This window comes from Sturnira hondurensis, unplaced genomic scaffold (genome assembly GCF_014824575.4).
Source record: "Sturnira hondurensis isolate 20B ecotype Veracruz unplaced genomic scaffold, ASM1482457v3 Scaffold0002840, whole genome shotgun sequence".
NCBI lineage: Eukaryota > Metazoa > Chordata > Mammalia > Chiroptera > Phyllostomidae > Sturnira > Sturnira hondurensis.
This window is the reverse complement of record NW_028075471.1, coordinates 31160338-31181599: the sequence shown is the minus strand read 5'-3', so window position 1 is coordinate 31181599 and position 21262 is coordinate 31160338. Positions and strand designations below refer to the sequence as shown.

Here is a 21262-nt window from a genome sequence, read left to right as displayed (position 1 = left end):
CCTGGACTGTGCCGACCAACCAGATAGCTTCCTTCTCAAAATCTCCAGCATGCCCACCTCAAATGCGACTCTTCAGTTTTCTAATACGCACTGCCTTCTTCTTGAATTGTTTTGTGTGTGAGTATCTGGTCACACTCTGGGAGAGCACAAGCTTCTTAAATGAAATGAAATCAGAGCAGATGTTGGAAAGTGTGGGTTGTAAACACATCTCTGCTGATGTTATCTGCAGCTCCTTGGACAAATCATGGAAGGCATGTGAGTCTCATCTATAGATTGGTAGAGCTAGTTATGAGTATTTCATTCCTTCCCAATTCTAACCTCAATGATTTGCTTTGATTTACTGTTAGTGAACATAATCTAAGTCATCAGTGTGCTCTTACTAAAGACATCAAAATAAATGCACAGGTTCCAACTTGGAAGATTTGGATTAACGATATTTTTTGCCTCTTCATATATGTCTGGTGACATGAGCCTTTCCTGATGGGCTACCATCTATTCAGGATTTTTCTACAGCAAGTAAAAATTAGTCTTTTCAAAAAACAGACTGACTACATTATCTAACTATATTATCAAATGTACACTCATGTATGCTGACTACATCATCAAAGTTTCCCACCTTTTCTGAGAAAAGAGACGGTGAAACAGAAACAATGGGTATTTCAGAAAAGACATATGAACAGTAATCAAACACATCCTACAGATATGATAATATTTTGGTTTTAAACCAAACAATAAAAACAACAATGACATCCTATTGGCTAGGGTAATGTTTCAAATGACAGAAAGTTGCTTTATTTGACCTTTCCGTGTGAATTTATTTTTTATCTTTAAACAGATCACTTCCCTACAATGTTCAGTGTCACTTCCACACTCCCATGACATCTACCAACCCCCCAGCCTCAGAGGCATTAACTCTGCCCACCCTCCTGTGACAAGGGATATACTTCTGTCCTCCAGAGCAAACACCAAAGCCTACGATGGCATCTATGCACCTGATGCCATGCCTCTCCACTACTCAAAGAAAGGGCTCCAGCAAGAGCTGCCCCCACCCCAACCAACCTTCCCCTTCTGCTAGACCATTTCTCAAAGGCTCTTCCTGACTCCATGGCTTCCCCCAGCCACCACCCCCATCTCTCTGCTTCCTTTCAATATCAGCTCCTCAAACTGCTGCATATATATATATATATATATAATATACTCTGCATATATATATATATATACACACACATATATATATATATATAATATACTCTTATATAGTTCAGGAGCCTCCTGAGGTCCAGAAAGATTAATTTATCTACACAGTGATTTACCTAAGCATTAAGAGCAGATTATGGGCATAAAATTTAGTCTCTGATAACACCGAATGACAACTCTTTTCCCATTAATAACAACAGAAATCTCATTTGCAAACAGCATTTAGAGAGCAATTTATGAGATATTAAGTGTTTCCACATGCATTTTGTCATCTGATTCTTATAATACCCCTGCAGTTTGGGTAAGCTGTCACGTCTCCATCTTATTAATGAGGGAACTTGGGCCTAGGGTGTTTGGGTGGTAACCTGCCAGGCAAGGGGGCCCAGCACAGTGGCTGTGGACATAGATTCTGCAGTGAGGTTCTCTGGGTGTGGACCCTGCCTCCGCCAGCTGATGTCTGTGTGACTCTGAAAAGGAACTTCATCTATTTCTGCTTGGTTTCTTGTATGTTCCTTAGTTCCTTGTGTTGTCCAGATGTTTAAATGGGTTTAAATATCAGTGCGATACTTGGAACCTGTAACTGACACACAGTTCTAAGGTTGGTGTTAACCTTAGTAAGTGCCCAGTGTTTATGATGCCCAGTGGTGGACAAGCACTGTACTAGTTTTGTAAATAGAAGTTCAGGGACCCACCTGCTAGATAAACTGGCCCCAACAAACTCTCATATTAGCTCATAACTTGGATAATATATGACATTCAATCATTAGAATGTGAACTAAAAAGAGTGAGTAAAAAATATCAGAATAGATTTTGGATCCTGGAGGATAATTGCTTAGAAAAACAACAACTACTAAAAGTACACCAGGGGTTTTCTGATTGAACTTACCTTCTGTGACATTCCCAGCTTCAATGTAGGGAGTAAGAACTAGCGGCTGTCCTGGATCTTCCTCTTGAGGCTGAGCAGCCCGGGTCTTTCTGAGCAAGGACTGAAACAGCCCACTGCCACTAGGGCAGAGCACTAGCAGGAGCAACAAAACAGCCTCCTTCCACATGGCACCGGCTAGTTGCTCTCAGCCTAGGATGAAAACAGTAACAGTCCTCAAATGAATCAGAAGAGAAAATAGTTCCCTGCCTTTTTACATGCAAGATAGTAATTTATTCACTAAAAAAAAAAAAATTGTGTGTAAAGGTCCTTTGCTCAGCCCCTTGGATACCACGCAACTAAAACAGACCCAATCTCTGCTCACTCTCAAATTAACAGTCTACTGGGGGCTGCGTTATGCAAGAGATTTACTATTGAACGGGAGAAACAATTTGTATTTCTAAAACTATGGTCTGGAAAGCAAATTCAACGGAGGATTAAAGCTTCAAGACAACAAAGGCTCTGTAATTAATCACCAAATAAGTGATTGTGACAGTTCACCCACTACAGGAAAGCAGAGGATGGAGAACACGTTTCGGGCTGAGGGAAGCGAGGAAAGCCTTAGCAAGCTCAGGCGTGACAGGAAGGCGGGTGGGCCTCAGAGAGGCAGGAGAAATGGGGTAGACACCACCGGTGGGTGGAATACCGTGAGCAACAGTGAGACCTTGCAGGGAAATTTAAAAGCAACAAAATGGGTTTCTTGTTCCCTCTGCCATCTCTTACAAAATCAGTCACCTTTGTATCCAAGAACCAAAAAAGAGAAAAGGAAGAGAGGGAGGATTCCACAACTACCTTCAGGTCCCTGTCCCTCGGCTTCAAACTTGATTAACACAAATTTCCAAGGTTCTTCAAATCTGATGTTTGCTTAGAGTGTTCATCTGGGCTGGTAATAATAATGGCTTAAAATTGTATGATGATTTCCCTAACTTGTAAATAAACATGTCAATTGTATTTACAATGGGCTTCCTTTTGCATTTTTAGCTGGTTCGATCTCTTACTAACTTAACTGGGAGAGCGAGGACCACGATCACCAGTGTTATTTAAGACAATGTGACTCCAGAGTGTGCCCCATGCACGGCGTGAGAGTGGAGGAATCAGAACGAGAGCTGAACCAGGGTCAGGATGAGGAAATAAAGTGAGTCTGGTGGAAATGCAGGGTCAAATCTCATCTTTTTTCTAAAATTTTGACATTGTTTTCAAAACAAGCTTTTGGGGGACCTTCATTTTGATTCTTTTCAAATAGTGTATTAAAAACACTGTTTATCTTGATGACTGAGGTTTTCTGGCACTGTTAAGTGTTTCACCCAAGGCAGGTGCCTCACCTGCTTCACCTAAGTGCTGACCCTGCGAAGCAATACGATGCCTTACATCAGTGCTGGTATATGACTAGGCATCGCCACTATTTAAGCATGATCCAAGTTTTCAGCTCTGAAGTCTGAGTAGAATACGTGAAATAAAGAGACACTCCATTCACTAAGATCACTGGATGCAAAATGAAATATGCAATTATGCAAACATCATGCCTACGTTTTGGTGCTTTAAAACGCCAAACCATTATAACATCTTAAAAACACAAAATGTGTAAAAATCTATTACCACCTGCTTATCACAACCCAATTTGGCATAATATGAAAATGCTGCTTGTAGCAAGTTTAAAAAGATTTCCAGCCACATTTCCCTAATAAGATAAAAATTTATCATTGTAATTGGATTGAATATATAATCTTTGCATAGAATTATATATTCAACATATAAAACACTTAATAAAGTCCCCATACTTAACTAAACAAGCCCAATAATACACAGTCTGTAGTTATAATTTGCTTTTGCCTATTATCACTATAATAATGAACAAAATGAATTTAGAAACTGAAATTAGGTTCCCAAGAAGCCCAAGGGTAATGACCACTATGGCACTAATAAAATATTTTTAAAATTATGTGACCTTGTTATGCTGATGTTTTAATAACAGCCACTTTCGAGGAATGCTTGAAGTCAACAATCTTACTCTCTAGCTGGTTTAGGGGAAAAAAAAAAAACCTCTGTGGTATTAAAGCGTACTGGAAGAAGCTCTTCCCGTAAAAGGTTGATTTTCCCGGGGGCAGAAACGTGGCACTAATCATGCCATCGCATTTCTCAGGCTTGCTGCTGTGAACCTCCAGCTCCCTTTAGGAGAAGGCATTAATATTTGAACAACCAGGGTAGTTAGGGCACTTCCCGTGTAAGCAAATGTTGACTCAAAGATGTTAGAGGTGAAACCGTTCTCATTTTAAATGACATATCTAATTCATGAAAGTTAAGAGTTGGGTCATTTTAGCAGCCCTCATTAACATTTAATCAAACAAGTGTTAGAGCCGTGGTTTCCCATGTAGGTGAATTAAAGCAACGTTTTTCATTTCCTGGTTTTCATTTAGCAGCCAAAATTCCTGAACTGGGCTACGCCGCCATCTCTCCTAATGAAATGAAAACTGTTGTCATAAATAGAGAAGTCTTTTTTCTTCACATCCTCCTCAAATGTTTTGCTTATCCGAAACTAGCCTGAATTTTTTTTACTCTTTGAACATCGAGTACTTCTAAACTAATAAACCTTATACCAGAAGCTACTATCCATAAGTGAAAGAAAAAATTATTCACCATATACTTTATCATATGTCTCTTTTAAATAATATGAACACATTGGCACTATTTCCAATTCAAATATATCATATCACAGGATTCAGGCAAATTGTCCCATTTAATACACATTTAGAAACAGAACAAAATCTAGGAATATTGGCAGAATCAAATAAGCTAAAGGTCGAAAGAATATGGTTTGCTACAACTGTCTTACTAAATATTAAATATTACAGTTGAAAACTATGCGGACAATGTACAATTTTTATATGAACAAAGTTATTTATCACAGTGTTTTGAAGAATAATAAAAACAGTCAACAATGTAAAATGTGAGTTCCTGTACACCAAAAAGATGAAATCATAAATTGCAATTAATATGACTACTAATAATGCTTTGAAAAACACACTAAAAATATTAGGTAAATATTAGGTAAAATATTAGGTAAATAAAAGCAGGCTATTAAATTAGATATTGATATTTTCTCTTCATTTAATACTTCTTACGAGTTTCTGAATTTTCTACCATTAATCTTATAGTCAAAAAATAGTTTTTGGTTTTGAAGACAAAGTGAAGCAGATAATAAGCATGACAAAACAAATGCTTGTTTTTCCCCCCTTATTACTACTAGTTAGAGCCTCTGGTGTTTCCTAGGAGTGACGTTCTGTTTGTTCTTTTACAATAGGTTTTTCTTTCTCTGACATCCTGATCTCCTGAAGCCATAGGACCTCAGAGACTCAGTGTATTTTTTCTTTGGTAAATAGAAGGCTCTGCATAAATGTGAGATTGCTATACTAATAGTTATTATTCTTACATTTGTGTTTAATTCTGCCAGAAATAGAGTATGTAACAGATGTCCATATAACTGGTAGGAGGCAAATACTTGTTGAACGAATGGATCCAAAAAATGAATCATGATATTTTAGACCTAGATGAGATAATACATGGTCATATAGCCCAATTTTTCATCTTACCAACTAGGGAAACTGAAGCCAGAAAATTAAGTAAGTGACTTGCTTAAGATTACACCACTGGTGAGCAATAGGGCCAAGCAAGACTCAAAGCCAGGATTTGTTTATGGCTTGAGATCCATAAACTGCATTCCTCTCTCCCATCTTTGGTCACAGTTGCATTCAGATGGTCTGACTCTTATTGTGTCCACAGATGATGCAGCCTGCAGTGGTTCTGGCCCCTTCCAAAGACTGGTAGAGGATGTAGCACAATAAATAAATAAATAAATAAATAAATAAATAAATAAAAAGAAACACCAGTGAGTAAATCTTTCCAGAGAAATTTGGTTTTTAGAAAGAGTTTGTGTTAATCCAGGGTCAGCCGTGACTGATTCAGTGGGCTGTGGGCAGGACAGTGACTTCTCTGTGTCCCAGTCAGTGTGTTAGAACCAACGAACAGACTTCTAGGAACCTGGCGAACCACTTGTTGGACACGGCCACTGTTACAAATTACACTACAAAAATTTACCATTAAATAAGTTATATTGAAAAAATGTCACACATACTCAATATTCATCACTTCCGAACTATTTCACTGCATTTTACTATTCTCTGTGCTCTGGAGTTAAGTTTTTTCTGTGTGTCTGGTGGACAGACTGTATAATGGTTTGCACAGTTCACTCCAACTCAGTGTTCAGTGACGTCTGGTGACAGCTCACCATCCACCATGGTAGGAATATTTACACCACGGACATCAGCAAACGCCACCGGCCAGGGCTTCCCTGCCCCGCCTCTGAAGAGCCAGTTATGAATATATACTTGCACATGCTGGACTCATGTCTTTCATCTGAAAAATGAGCTGGAAACTACTTTCTCTCAACTCACACTTTAGTTCCAATGGAAACAACCAGCAGAAGAGGCAAAAGGGAAAATCCTGCCGAGTTGCCATCTGTGTGTGAAACCAACCAGAGACACACTCAGATACACAAAGCCCCAAGAAGAAACCTGCTACTGGAAGGCGTATGTTCTACTGATGAAGGAGAATCCAAGAACAAAAACTTCAAAATGAGGACGAAAAAACAAAGCCACCAATTCAAGCAGCCCTTGTGTTCTCTTCGTTTCTCCTTCCAACTTCTCCATTTTACATTATACATTATTCCAATTACAGGATAAAAATTATTTATGTAGCCCTGGTTGGGTGGCTCAGTGGGTTGGAGCGTCGTCCCATACACCAAAAGGTTTCCAGTTCAATTCCCAGTCAGGATGCATACCTCTGTCCTCAGTTGGGATGTATACAGGAAGCAACCGATTTATGTTTCTCTCTCTCTCTCTCTCTTTCTCCCCCTCTCTCTAAAATCAATAAACATACCCTTAGGTGAGGATTTTTTAAATTATTTATGTAATAATTGTTATAGCTATAATTAAAACAGTTATTTGGGTCCCCCTTATATATTTAACCGAGTTAAATAGCTCCCAACATAACAAAGCATTCCCCTAAACAAACAAACAAAAACAGGCCAACTAACAGACATTTCCAAGACATCTGGAATTGAAAAAGGACTTCTTCGTCTGTCAAGATTAGTCATGTGTATCTAAAGCATTTGAATCCCATAATAAGGGGCTATTGTGCAACCCCGAGTTAAATAGCAACCCCAATCCCAAATCTACCTATTTTGCAAAAAAGATTTCTAGACAAACAAATGATAGAAGAAAACCTCTGTTTGGAAGGATCCACTATTCATCTTCCCTATGATGTCATTTTAATTTCTAAAGTTGATCTTTGAAGCACTCTGTTCCCTGAGAGGGCACAGTGCATGACACACCAGGTGAGGGGCACCTTTTGGTGAAGTGGCCCTGAGACCAAACACCTATTTCCTCTTCACAGGCCTGCCCGCCCCTCTGACATCAGACCTTTGGTGTTTCACCTTGCAGGTGGATTTGTCGTCCCTATCTCTGCCATTACGTCCTTGGACTCACAGAAGAGGAAGACACACTGGAGTTATGCAGCAGACATAGAATGAAAAGAATCAGGAACAGGAGATAATAATATTATCTGATACCATAGTAGGGAGCTTTACCCTGGAATCTTACTCCAACCAGAGGGATCATTTGAGTGGGGGTGGAAGCAAAAAGTAGACATGTCCCAAAATGTTAGAAAGAGCTGTGAAATAGAAAGACCACCCCCTGATCAAGGGCATCATCATGACGATGATAGCAATAATACCTACTAATGATTGAATGCTTCCCTGTGGCAGATCTGTGCTAACCACTTTACATTTTTATTCCTAAGCTTCACCATGCAGGTGCTATTTTCATCCCATTTTACAGATGAGAAACTGAGCCTCAGAGGATTTAACTTACTTGGCCAGGTTCACATAGCTAATGAGTGGTAGGACAAGGAATTCAGGCCAGTGCTTAGCTGTCTCCAGACACCATTCTGTAGTTCTAACTCCAGGATCCTACAAAAGGTGCTACATAGTCCAGGGCCCCTCTTTCTTATTTAGGTAAGTTTGGAAATACTGCGTACTATCTCCCCCCAGACTTAAATTATGTTGCTGAGAAGTTTGAAAGCTGTGTTTGGGCTAACACCGGCCAGGAAACATGTCTCTGGGTGGAGCCCGCCTTGACGAAGTGGTGCAACGGCCCTGAGGTGCAAACAAGCTTTGGTTGTTGGTTGATGGGTGTACAGGGAATGAAGGGGCACATGATGAGTGTGGAGGGTACTGAGGGCCAACATATGTGAAGTCTTACCTGTATCCATATGCAGTAGTATTTTATTTTAATTGCAAGGGGAGACCACTGGAGGCTTTTAAGTGGGGGGGGGGTAATGCACTCTAATTCGACTTGTGGAATGTGAAATGACCACTTTGGTTGCTTCCTAGCAAGTGGCCTTTAGGAGGATAGGATGGGATCAGGGTGCCAACTAGGAAGCTGATGTAGCAATCCAGGAGAGGGGTTAGAGGCTGAGGTCAGGGAGTAGCAGTAGAGCTGGTGAGAAGTGGTCAGCTACACTTTGAAGGCACATCCATCAATACTTGTCAATAAACCAAAATAAAATGGAAAGAAGCGAGCATGACTCCTAAGTTTTTTGCCCATAGTGACTGCATGAATTGTTATGGGCTGAATTATTTTCCCCAAAATATATGCTGAAGTCCCTCAGGATGTGACCTTCTTTGGAAATAGTGTCATTAGTGAAGTTAGAACGAGATCATGCTGAACTAGGGTGGAGCTTGAATCCAATATAATTCGTGTTCTAATAAGAGAAGAGAAACTAATAAGGAAGAAACTAATAAGGGAGAAGAAGGTTGTGCAAAGGCAGAAACACACAGGGAGAAGATGGCCATGTGACCACGGAGGCAGAGAAGGGAGTGATGCATCTATAAGCCAGAAACATGACGATGACTGGCAGATGCCAGAGGCTACGATAGGGAAGGAAGCATTCTCTCCTGCAGGGCTCAGAGGGAGCGTGGCCCTGGCTACATGGTGATTTTGCACTTGTAGCCTGCAGAACTGAGGGATGAGACGTTCCTGTTATTTTGGCCACCTGGTTTGTGGAATTTTGTTCCAGCTGCCCTAGGACACTAATACATGAAGAGTGGGATCACACGAGGGGTTGGAAAGACAGCAATACTATTCTTAGAAGAGCGGTAAATTCAGAGTTTCTATAAGGCAAACTCAGGTGAGGAAACTGAGGCTGAATAGTTTCTCAAGTCCCAGGATAATTTTTCCAAGCCCCTTCACTCAGACACTAAGTAGTAAAGCTGAAATTTAAAGCCAGGTGTAGGTGACTCCAGAGTCGGTGTATTTTCCATGTATCACTGTATAAATTACAGACAATAACAAAATCTGCCTCTGGGCAAATTTTGACAGCAGCAGAATTCTAGGTAAACGGGATTATCCCCTTACATTATTTGTAAAATTTATAGGTCCTGGAATCGCAAATGGTTTAAGAGCATGTTTATCTGCAAAGAAGTGAACATCACATGCCCAGAGATTGCTTTACAATAGATTTCTGATGTACTTCCTTTAGTTTTGAAAACAAATTTTGGTGGGGGTGGCTGAAGCCCCCCAGTCCTTTAAGACACAAAAGCAGTGGGCCCTGGCTGGTGTAGCTCAGTGGATTGAGCGCGGGCCTGCAAACCGCACGATCGCAGTTCGATTCCCAGTCTGGGCACATGCCTGGGTTGCAGGCCGGTTCCCGGCAGGGGACTCATGAGAAGCAACCATACATTGATATTTCTCTCCTTCTCTGGCCCTCTAAAGATAAATAAATAAAGTCTTTAAAAAACTTTAAAAAAGTAGTGTCTCCCACTGAGAAATTCATTTTTACTGAAGTAAAGGTAGCCCTGTTCTTTTCAGAGTCAGTCTCCTTCTGGATACCCACGGTGATTGATACGGCAAAAAGAGGAATGCAGTTTTTTGTCATGAGAACTGTACTATGGCTTGGATTTTTTCACCCATGGTTATGAATTATGTTGACAAAAATCAAAAGTAATTAAGAACAACTCAAAAACTACACTGATTACCTTCTTCCCTAAACATATTCCTACTTCTCTATTTTGTCGCGATTGAAAACACGCTCAAGCACTGAAGGCGGACATCCCGGATTGGCCGACTTCACCGCGTCCCTCTCGCTGCCTTTCCGCAGCCAGCCAACCACCCATGGACTGTCCTGGATGTTTTTTACGTTTCTCCAACCCCACTCCCAGGTCTGAATCCAGGTCTTCATCATCCATTACTTACCTGGACCAATGCAAATCTCCAAGCTAATATCTAACCCTGACCTTAACTCCTGCTTAAATAATTTTCCCCACTTCCCTCATTTGCTATTGTCTCTCCTATTTTCTGGGGCCATGGGTTTTACCTTTTTTCCAAGTTTGTGGTACAGCAATAGGTAACCACTACATAGGCAAGATGCAAGCATAAAGTAGGAAGTGGATAAAAAAGCAGGAGCGAGCTAGAGAAGCCAGTGGAGAGGAGATCACAGAGGACATTGTTAGATGTGCTGAGTTTTTATTCTCCAGCAAGTAGGAACTCCTGAGAATGTTGTATTTGTAAAAAATACAATGGCTAGAGTGTAAGGATGGATTTAAACTAAAAAGACAGAAGGCAGAGACACTATTTAGTAGCCTTTATAATAATCCAGAATTAAGATGATAAAGCCTAAACTAGGGGTGGGAAATAGTAACCATGAACAGGGAAGACTGAAAATAATTAGAAGGTAAAATTAGCAGGATCTTGTGTGTGATGCAATGTTGTATGTTGAAATAGAACAGAATCTAGGATGAGCCCTAAATCTGACTTTGATGGACGGGCAGGTGGTGGTGTCATGAACTAAGATTTCCCACTACTTGCTTTTGTCCTGAAATGAATACATCAGTGCCTTTGCGTGTGTGTCTCTCTCTACCTGTATGTGTGTGTGTGTGTGTGTGTTTGTGTATGTGTGAGAGAGAGAGAATCCCAGATCCCTGAGAAAGTGAAAATCAGCTCCCTGGTAATCACACTAAGAAGGTTCCCACAGAACACCGATGATGTTCCTACACACCCGGGGCCACACTGCAGCTGCCAAATGACGGACAATCCTTCCTATCAAGCAGTTACTGGGTTCTCACCAATGGGCCCCAGCCACTCTGGTTCCTCCACGCTCCTGAGCAGAGACTGCTGAGACCATCGCTGAACCAGCCTGGCTGCTGGATGGCAGCCCCTCCCACGGGTCACCTCTTCACTAATTCCTCCTTCGACTCACTCAGCAGGAGGCCAGACCTTTCAGGGTCCTCTTCCTATGTCCCTTGTCCTTTCAGTGTGTGCTTCCTTTGCTTCAGGTAAGCCAATTAAACTAGCTGTGTGTGTTTATGAGTGTATTCCTGGAAGTCTTTCATCAGTGAACTTCAACATCCCTTTGAAAAGTGGACGGAGGCCAGGTGGAGCAGTTTGGGAGACCCCAAAATATAGAGAGAAGAGACCACTCTAGAACATCAGGACAACTAGAGCTCTCTTATCCGAGACAAGCAGCAGAGCCTCTGACACAATTCTTGAATGTATGGAATGTTCCCCAATGTCAGGTTAATTTTACAAACACTCCAATACTTAGAGGTTGAGGAAAAAACATTATTTCCCATTGATTCCTATTGTTGATTGCTAATAATATTCCTCATCCAGAAACCCAGGCAGGACATTTTTTTCATTTTCAGAAGCGGTGATGCCTGTCACTTTCCCCATGTGTCAAATAGAAACTTTGTACCACGGGGTCCACACAAAGCCTCAGAATGGGTTTGTTTGTAACTTCTTACATTTTGCTCGTCTTTGCCCCAGCCACAGCCACATTTCCTGGTCCGTTCAAACAGAGTCCTCCCCCCACTCTTTTCCTTCAATAGATCTCAGTTTATTAGAGATTTTTCTGGGCATGTACTAAACTGAGATACTTTGCTAAAATTTGTGGAGTCAAAGATGATAAATGGCTCAGTACTTGCCTTCATGGAGAAGAGAAACCTGTACAAAACCCAGTAAAACCAGTCTGCCTGGGAATGTCCTAAAATAAGGTACAAAAAGCTCAGGGCTCTAAGCCACTACCAGTCAACACTGCGCTTATTCAAGTCCTCATGGGCGATGCCCTCACTCCCAGTTGGAATCCTATTGCTCAGTGTGCAAATGGCCACTTTGAATTTCAGGAAAGAAAACAGAGTACAGTTCTTATGTCTACCTGAGTCCACAGAGGCAGTACAATCTTGCCGTGGGCCCTATACCCTACCCCACCCTCTCTCCAAATCCTCACAATGAAAGGAAAGTAAGGATAAAGGGGCAAGTGACCTTAGATACGTAAATGAGCAGGGCAAGGGAGGGGGAGAAGCAGAAGATTGATGGAATAATACACATAAGTGAACAAATTAAATGTAGAACTGTCTTCTAGTTCACTCTGAAAGAACTCAGTGGAGGATTGAATGTGTGATCTGAAGGAGAATTAACGAAGTGACTACTAAACTCAGCCTCACGGGTTGGCATTTCTGCGGCGGATGGACTCTTCCTGCAGAATTCAAGAAGCTGGGTGGACATCAGACAGGGCCAGAGGGAGGACACCCCAACAATGACAACCAATTGAGCAATTTGGGCCTAAACAATCAGCTGAACTGAGGGGCCACATGAAGGGACCCGCGTGAGCAAACACCTAACACAGTGCCTGCTCACAGTAGGCATTTAGGAAGGTGATGTCCGAAAAGAACAGCAGGAAGGATTCAGACACACAGCTTCAAGTGTGGCTCCAACACTTCAAAACTCTGTGTCTTTAGTAAAGTCCTTCTATTCTCAGCAGAACCACACTTCTTTGTAATATTATATTGACAGACACATGAGATGAAATACATACATACGTACATACATACATAAACTCATACCAGGTACTACGGAAAGACAAAAGATGGTCTCTGCCCTCACCTTCTCACTGAGGCCTTGGGGCAGACCCTGGCCACAGGATAGATGCTAAATCAATCTAATTTTCCTTGCCTTGTCAGGGGTTAGGTTAATATAATAAGATGGTTTTATAGAGCTGAATATTCATTTATGAATATTAACCTATGTCCTAAAGTATTAGCATAGAAAGGGAGGGGGAGCTTGGGTTGCTAAATATTTGGATAAAGGCTTGGTGGCTGTTGCATCCAGAATATATGTCACAGCTGAGGTTTGGTCTGGAAAATGTGGGCATCCTCAGGATAGGTTGTTATGGTTCCCAGACTAAGTAGGCGTGGCCTTGTGAAAAGACAGAGCAAATCATTAAATGACCTGACATCCCAATATGTGGAAATGGTTTACATGGACAAAGCACTGTATATTCTGAGTCTTAGATAAAAAAAGTGTTTGCCTCTCCACTCTCCCCTTACTCCCTTCCCCGCCCCCAGCCATACCTCCTATGGTAGGAGGAGGAGAAACTCCGTTTTAGTGGTAGGAATATGTGTTTGGATCATGACTGCTGTGTTTGCAATAATACTGTAGATAGAACAGTTGTTAAAATTCTAAGCAATACTCGGACACCTGTATTTTTTTTTCTGTTCCAGGAACTCCACATAGTCAGATTTCCCTTAAGGTCTTGGCCTTCTTTTCTCCATATGTACATTCTCATTAAACCACGCCTTGATCACTAACGGCCAGGCCAGAGAGATGTTCGGTCCTGACCTTGCTGTTGGGCTCTCCACTGTCCATGGACTCCTCCACGTGAGTTCCCAACAGAGTCTTGTAACAAGACATCACCATTCCCTTTGGAATTCTTCCTCCTCTGACATCCCTGTTCTCACTGACACACGATCTTTGTCGAAGCCTGAGCTCTGCAACTGAGTCCTCCTGTCAAATTGGCCACAAAGTCCTGCCCTTTATCCTCTTTTTAATCTCTGCAATCCATTCTGTTCACGATTTGACCCAGGACATTTGCACAGCCTCCCAACTCATCTCTCAGACTTGAGTCCCCCCCGTTCCAATGTAGCCTAACCCTAATGCCAGAAAGAGTTTTCCAGAGCACAAGATACTCCCGCTCCCCAAATGCCGTCAGTGGCTCCAGACTACAACCAGGAGGCTTTAAACTTTCTGCCATGAAATTCAATGTCTTCCACACTGTGACTCCAGCACAACCTTCCAGATGAAAGTCACAGGATCCCTTCACAAACCCTGTGTTCCAGCCCAATTAAACCCTTCCTTGTTCCCTAACTATATTCTGCCACTTTATGTCCTTACAGTTCAGCAAAGCTCGACACCAATAGTACCCACTAATCAGTACCAGCTGAATGAAAAGAGAATTTAGGTGGGAGGTGCACTATAAAGTTCTTTCAACTCTTCTGAATGTTTGAAATTTTTCGTAATCAAACACTGGGGAAAATATTAGTTAAATAAATGAGCAGATATCTTGAGAGTTGGGTTACCTCCACCCCAGATAACCCAGGGAACAAGGTGGGGACAGGGGAGATGACTCTGTGTCTGAAAAAGCAAATTCTTACCATTTTATCTTTCCAGTATCCTTCAGTCTCCTCTCAAAACTTCTTCCCTGTATTCTGATTCTAGTTAATGATGGTCTTTCTATTGCTACAATTGAATATTGGCCCAAATGTTTATTTATAAATATTTACTTGGGTTAAAGCAATAAAAGAAAAGCAGGTGGTTTCTTGCTCAGGGCTGTACCTATAATATCTTGGAGGAAGAGAAATCTCAATACTCTGGTTTCAGTTCATTTATGTTTAGGGGCATGGGTTTTATCCAGAAGGCACTGGATCACTCTCTTGTGAACTGAGTCCATTATTGCTTAAATCGTTGAACTTGCAAATACATAGCATAACTGTTCTAACTCCATTCCTGGTTTTGGCTAGGGAAGTACATTTCTTAGCTTTCTGCCTGGCTTACCCCTCTTCCAAGTCAATATGGATAAGAATGAGACATTCTTACAGAGGTACTTTTCTAATTAAGAGAACTTTCCTACTTACATTCTATCTGGTGATCTTGGTTCGGTCAATGAAAACTCTACATCATTAAATCCCTGGGAATGTTAAACTAAAATAAGCATGCTCACTATTTTAAACAAACTCTGCTTCCTATTACGAATGGGGCATTTCCTATTAACCTTGGGTATTTGGGTGCTGATAAACAGGTCTGTGATGTTCTCTGAGGCAGTAACCAAGCTCTCCCTCACTCACTGTCTTTGTGCTGTGCATACCAGGGTAGCATGCCACATTCTGTTTTTCCTCGGACAGATCCTACGTGTACTGAAACAAAGACAAAGTCTTTGACAAATACTGCCATGTTGTTTGCTTCTTGTTTTTATTTTTCCAAGAGGAGTGAATTGGTAAGCTCAGTGGACTTGCTTAATACTCTTCTCAGGCATTTGAACCTCCTATCAGTCAAAGCTCACTTATTTCTCAGGCTATAGAATCAGGTTAGTAGAAACTCACTGTAAATTGGTTTATAAGCTAGATCCACATATGTTGGGGGGCCACTTATGCCTCTCCAACACAGCCAGCTCCTATATATAAAAACAGAAAGAATGAAACGGCTCCTTGCACTGACACTGTATTTTAAAGAGTTTCCACCAAATGACCAGCCTGGGATAGAAGTGTAGCAAGCGCAGCCCCCAGAGGCTCTCCACAGCCTTACAGATCTTCATATACCAACAAAGCCAGCGTGCTCGACTTTTGAAAACAATGTTCCAGTTCCTATTTGTGAAAAGATATTTTTCAAGTTAGCAAAATGCACTCTTATTGGATCTCCTTTTCCTCCCAATGTTGCTGTTCTTGCTCATCGTACACCAAAATAATAATAATAATAATAATAATAATAATAATAAATAAAACAGTGGNAGTTTCCACCAAATGACCAGCCTGGGATAGAAGTGTAGCAAGCGCAGCCCCCAGAGGCTCTCCACAGCCTTACAGATCTTCATATACCAACAAAGCCAGCGTGCTTGACTTTTGAAAACAACGTTCCAGTTCCTATTTGTGAAAAGGTATTTTTCAAGTTAGCAAAATGCACTCTTATTGGATCTCTTTTTCTCCCAATGTTGCTGTTCTTGCTCATCGTACACCAAAATAATAATAATAATAATAATAATAATAATAATAAATAAAACAGTGGTGGTAGTAGTGGTGGTGGTTGCTGTATATTTAAGGGGAGAGGAGAAAAGACAAGTATCTGAATCTCAGAGACTGAGATTTAGTAATCTCTGATAATCTGCTCAAAGTCACCAATTAGCAAAAGGCAACCTGGGATGTCAGCCCATAAATATGCCAAAGTCCATTTTTCCCTTGACACAAAGCTGACCTCAAATGTATTGGGTGCTTGCATTTCATCCAACTGGCTCCTACCAAGTCCCTTGTGAGGCCCAAGTCACTTGACAGGGAGCTGACACTTGTGCCAAACCCCTGGTTTTCTCTTAATCCAACATTCCAGGAATAATATTCATTCTGGTGTGCTTTGGTTTCTTGGATCAAGCCAAGTCTCCTTTTGGGGGACACTGAGATCAAAAGCACTTCCCACTCCCACTTCTCCACAGCACCCCAAAATCAACATCTCAGAGAGACCTGTTGAGGGAGAAAGGGGATGATGTTCCCATCTCGAATCTAAAGTAAAGGGGACCCCACAGCTTCACACTTCCCTGGAAGGGCTCCTGGACTCAGAGGCGCCTCCAGATCTGGAAGAAGCCCAAGTACAACCGCCTGGAATCCTGCCAGGAGTCTTCCGGAGTGTTCCCCATATTGAGTGCACCCACAGTGGGGTGTCAAGACTCCCCAGTACCCCATCCCAGAAACTCTGGAGACTGGACTGGCCGAGACAACCGATCCGATCCTACTCCACTGTGCTTTCTTCCTTCTGGCGGCTGACTGCTCCTGAGACCACCCGCCCTGCACTCCCAGCATTTGGGGTCCTGGTGAAGACTAGCCCCGCTATATCCACGCATCCCCCAAGGACCGGTGCACTTACGCAGGGCAGTTGGCACTCTGGTCCCCGCTGCAGTTCCCCAGTCAGGCAGAGATCAGACAGCCCTTCCTTCCCCTCTCACCTCCAAGTCGCAAATACCCTGCAGAATGCAAGCTTTTAAGAGCTCCTCTCAGTGACGCTAGCCCTTGACCCTGACCTATAGGGCAGAAGTAAGTCCCCACCTCCCCTCCCTTACCTGACCTTGCCCAATCAGCACTTGCAGGACTGGGAGCAGCCAGCACCCCCCCGGGGTGGAACATTAACAGTGAACAGAGGAACAGCAGCCGCAGGGGTGCAACTCCATCTGTGTGTTCGTTTGCACGTTTTGATTTTCTCCCCAACTTTTTAAGAGATGCTGTCTTCGAATTTCAATGCTGCATCTTGAAATTATCCCCCCCACCCCTTCGTTTGCATCTGGAAACCAAGTGGTGTTTTACTCCCAGTGTTGAAAAAGCCCACGTGCCTGCATGGAGAGTCCACATCCCAATCACTAACACCCAGGTAACTCTGAGTGCCAGCACTGAATGCCTAATGCTTTCTCTATGTTATTGCATAGGAATCTTACAGCAACCTGTTGTGTTATTACCACCATTACTCCCATCATGCAGGTGGGAAACAGATTGAGAGAGGTTAAGTATCCCATTCAGAATCACAGCTCTTGTAAGTGACCAGAATAGGTGTCACCAACCACCCTCCAGTGCTGGGCACTGAGCCAGACATTAGGGGAAGACAGAATTAAAAGGTAAGGTGGTGGCAAAGAGATGAGGCAAAATACAAAATCCTCCCTGGGTCTCAGTCCCACAAATGTCCTGTGGTTCAGAGATGGCACAGTTATTTAGAAGACCACTCAGTCTGGCCAACTACTTTGAATCCTGCCTCTGGTATTTAGCAGCTATTTAAAAAAAAAAAAAAAGTCACCGTGCTCCTACCGTGCTTTTTTGCAGAAGTAGTCTGGTTTCCCTCCCCCGAAATCAGGGCGGGCTTTGTGACTGGTTTTGACCATAGAATGTGGACAAGTGCTGTTGCCATCCTAGGAATCAAAAGGCTTTGCAGCTTCTGTTTTGAGAGTGCCACCTTGTGACTACCACACCAAGGAGGCAGTGTGGGCCCCAAGGGTGAGGGGTTCCACACAAGAGAACATCCCAGAGACAGCAGCAGCCTCCAGGGTGAGAAGCCTGTGCCACTTCCCAGTTCGGCAGCCCCCCCAGCTGAGTGCAGCTGCTGAGTGAGTCTTGTTGAAACTGGCAGCAGAGAGGTCAGCCAATCAGGGGGGGAAAACCCCAAATCACTGTTGTTTCTGGCCACTTCAGTTAGTTACACAACTAAGGCTAACTTTAACACGGACTCTGTGACCTGGAACAAACCACTTAATCTCGCCGTGTCTCTGTTTTTTCCTACGTATGTATGTACTTTATTGGGTTGAGATGAGGACTACATGGACGCTACACACAGATTGCCTGGCCCCAAGCACACACGGCTGCCACTGGTCACCATGACATATCATCACGCTGATCTCTTTACAGAGAAATGTGTGTAGTGGGAAAAACATTTTCCTTTAAGATCAGCATCAGCCCACCTTTATTAAACCATTAAATAAACTAGGTAGAACCTTCCTCCACTGACAAATAGAAGTTCATGATGAACTGAAAGACCACATTCAAATTCCTGGGTGATCTGAACCTAGTAAATATGGGGGTGCACGAGAGCTGCTTCCCAGCCCCTGGTCCACAGCCACCCCTTCTTTTCCCACAAAGTTCCAGCCCCAGTGGGGAACCTCAATCCAGCTCCCAGAAACAGCCATGGCCTTGGCCACCTCTTGAGCTAGGGACATGCACACCAATTGCACTGTTGTCCATCATGGGAGTACAGACATTGCAGGTGACCCTGCTGGTGTGTGGGTCCTTGGAGGAGGCCCAGTGCCATTTGGGGAGGCAGGCTGGGGGTCCTGGATGCTCAGAACAAGGTTTGGTGAGGCATGGATTTGGGGCAGGGGGAACAATGGGGACGACTCCACAGATACCTCACTCTCCGGGTCGGAGTGGGCCGGAGGGGTGCCATCCAAGCTATGGAGCTGGGCATTGGCCCCTTTGACCTAAGCACAAGGACAACTACCGGCCAAGGAATAGCTGCACCCAAAATGCAGCCACCTAAAATGCAAACCAGACTGAGTTTTACGGTACTGATGAAATGACTCGTACTGCAGTGTCCTTGTGCAGACACAGGCTGTCGAAGAAGTCTTGCTGACGTTTTCAGAACTTCAGAGGTGAATGCTGCAACTTAGAAAAAAGCATCATTTGAAAGTTAAATGAAATGTATTTTACACTTATTTAGTGTTGTGAATGTTGGGTAATACATTTAAAAAATTTTTTTGTTTCAGTTTCCAAGTGAAAAATGGCATACATTGACTGAAAGAAAAAAAATACAATTACATTTATTCAACTAATTAAAACCTTAGAGTCAAAAGAAGGAAGCTTTCAAATGATAGTTTTGAAACTTTGTGGCATTTATACTTCTGAATTAATTAAAGCTCAAAGCTGCACTAGTATTTTGGGACACCCAAGCCTGTGCGTGGCTCGCCTTTATTTCGATGATTAATATTGGAAGCCTTTGGGGGTTTTATGTAGAAGTTCGATGGTATTTTTGTGACCAGAAATAGGCTGTAGGAACTTAATTCTTGTTTATCCCAATTAGCCTATTGTGAAATTGGTTTCATTACACTTTGTTTCTCTTTAGGCCTGGTTTCGAAGAACCTACAGACAATATTAAGCAAGGATGAAGTCAGGATGAAAATCTTATTTTTTAACTGTGAGATATGGTCAAAATAGCTGAAAGCTACTGCACTGGAGACCTTCTAAATTTTTCAGTAAGATAGATATATTTCTTATTTTTCTTTTCCCAAGTACAATACATGATTGTTATAGAAATGCAAAGATGTGCAAAAAGATCAGATAAAAATCCCACTGTGGCCAAATGATGTATTCTTGTGTCATCTTTTATCTATACAAACATGTGTTGCAAACAAAATTGGTGTCATATTATATGGAATTATTTATCCTGCTTTTAGCAGTTAGCATTATATCCCAATTATTTTCACCCATTATTAATTCAAAACCATAATCTTAATGGCTGTGTAATGTTCAATCATAGGAATGTACTATAATTTATTCAACCATTTTCCAACATCTGATCATTTTGGTTGCTTCCAATGTTTCCTTATTAATTCACTAAGAAATACCCTTATGTGAAAAATTACATGCATCTGATTACTTCCTTCGGAAAGAAACATCTGGAGGGCAGAATTACTGAGTCAAAGGGTCTTTGGAAGGTTATCTAGGTTCAAAGACAAGAATTGTTCACAAAACATTTTACTTCGTGGGGTGCAACCTCATCGGGTGGGGGCATGGCTGGGGGTGAGGTGGCACCTGAGGGTGGAGCAGAGTTGGCAGAGTCTAGTGGAAATTAGTCCTGGGAAAGATGGTGAGGGCTTGGCGCAACTGTGTGGTAGGCAGGCCCTCTATAGTTGCTGGAAGTGGCCTAAGGAAATACTACAAACTGGGTGATTTGAACAACAGAAATTTCTTCTCCCGCAGCCCTGGAGAAATCTGAAACCCAGGTGTTGGCTGAGCCCATCTCCTTGCGGAGGCTCTGCGGGGAGTCCGCCTTAGCCTCGCCCAGCCCCAGAAGTCCCTGGCATTCCTCTGCCTTGATGTTGTATCACTCAAATCTCCATCCTTACGTGGCTTTTTTCTTCCGGCGTGTCTTCTCCTCTTCACATTGGGACACCAGGCATCGCATTTAGGGCCTAGCTGAACCGGGTCTGACCTCATCCTAACTAATTCCATCTGCAGAGACCCTATTTCCAAACCAGGTCCTATTTTGAGGTTCTGGTGGGCACGAATTTTGAGGAGGACACTATTCAAAGAAGATACAGTATTGACAGGTATTTAGATGCACCGAGAGGGTTCGGGGACAGATAAACGTGGGATGGACAAAGAGGATGAGTCTATAATTTTCATTAAACAACACTCGCCCTGTCTTTCTTAACACCTGTTCTTCAGTGGACTGTGGCTTCTGAGGAAGCACATCTGGAGAAGCCACGGGCAGATTCTGTTCAGAGGCCATGCCTCGGTGCGGGAGG

At 42.5% G+C, this 21262-nt stretch overlaps 1 protein-coding gene across 1 annotated transcript in view; it reads right to left on the bottom strand.

Moving 5' to 3' along the window:
* CPVL (carboxypeptidase vitellogenic like) overlaps positions 1-17215 on the bottom strand; it is a 103965-nt gene extending 86750 nt beyond the window's left edge. Inside the window, exons 1-2 of the mRNA XM_037041233.1 lie at positions 17128-17215; positions 2084-2272 (exon numbers count right to left, since the gene is read on the bottom strand). Coding sequence (XP_036897128.1) covers positions 2084-2249 — 166 coding nt within the window. The 5' untranslated portion in view covers positions 2250-2272; positions 17128-17215. The remainder of the gene's footprint in view (positions 1-2083; positions 2273-17127) is intronic.
* Positions 17216-21262: the final 4047 nt, after the last annotated feature.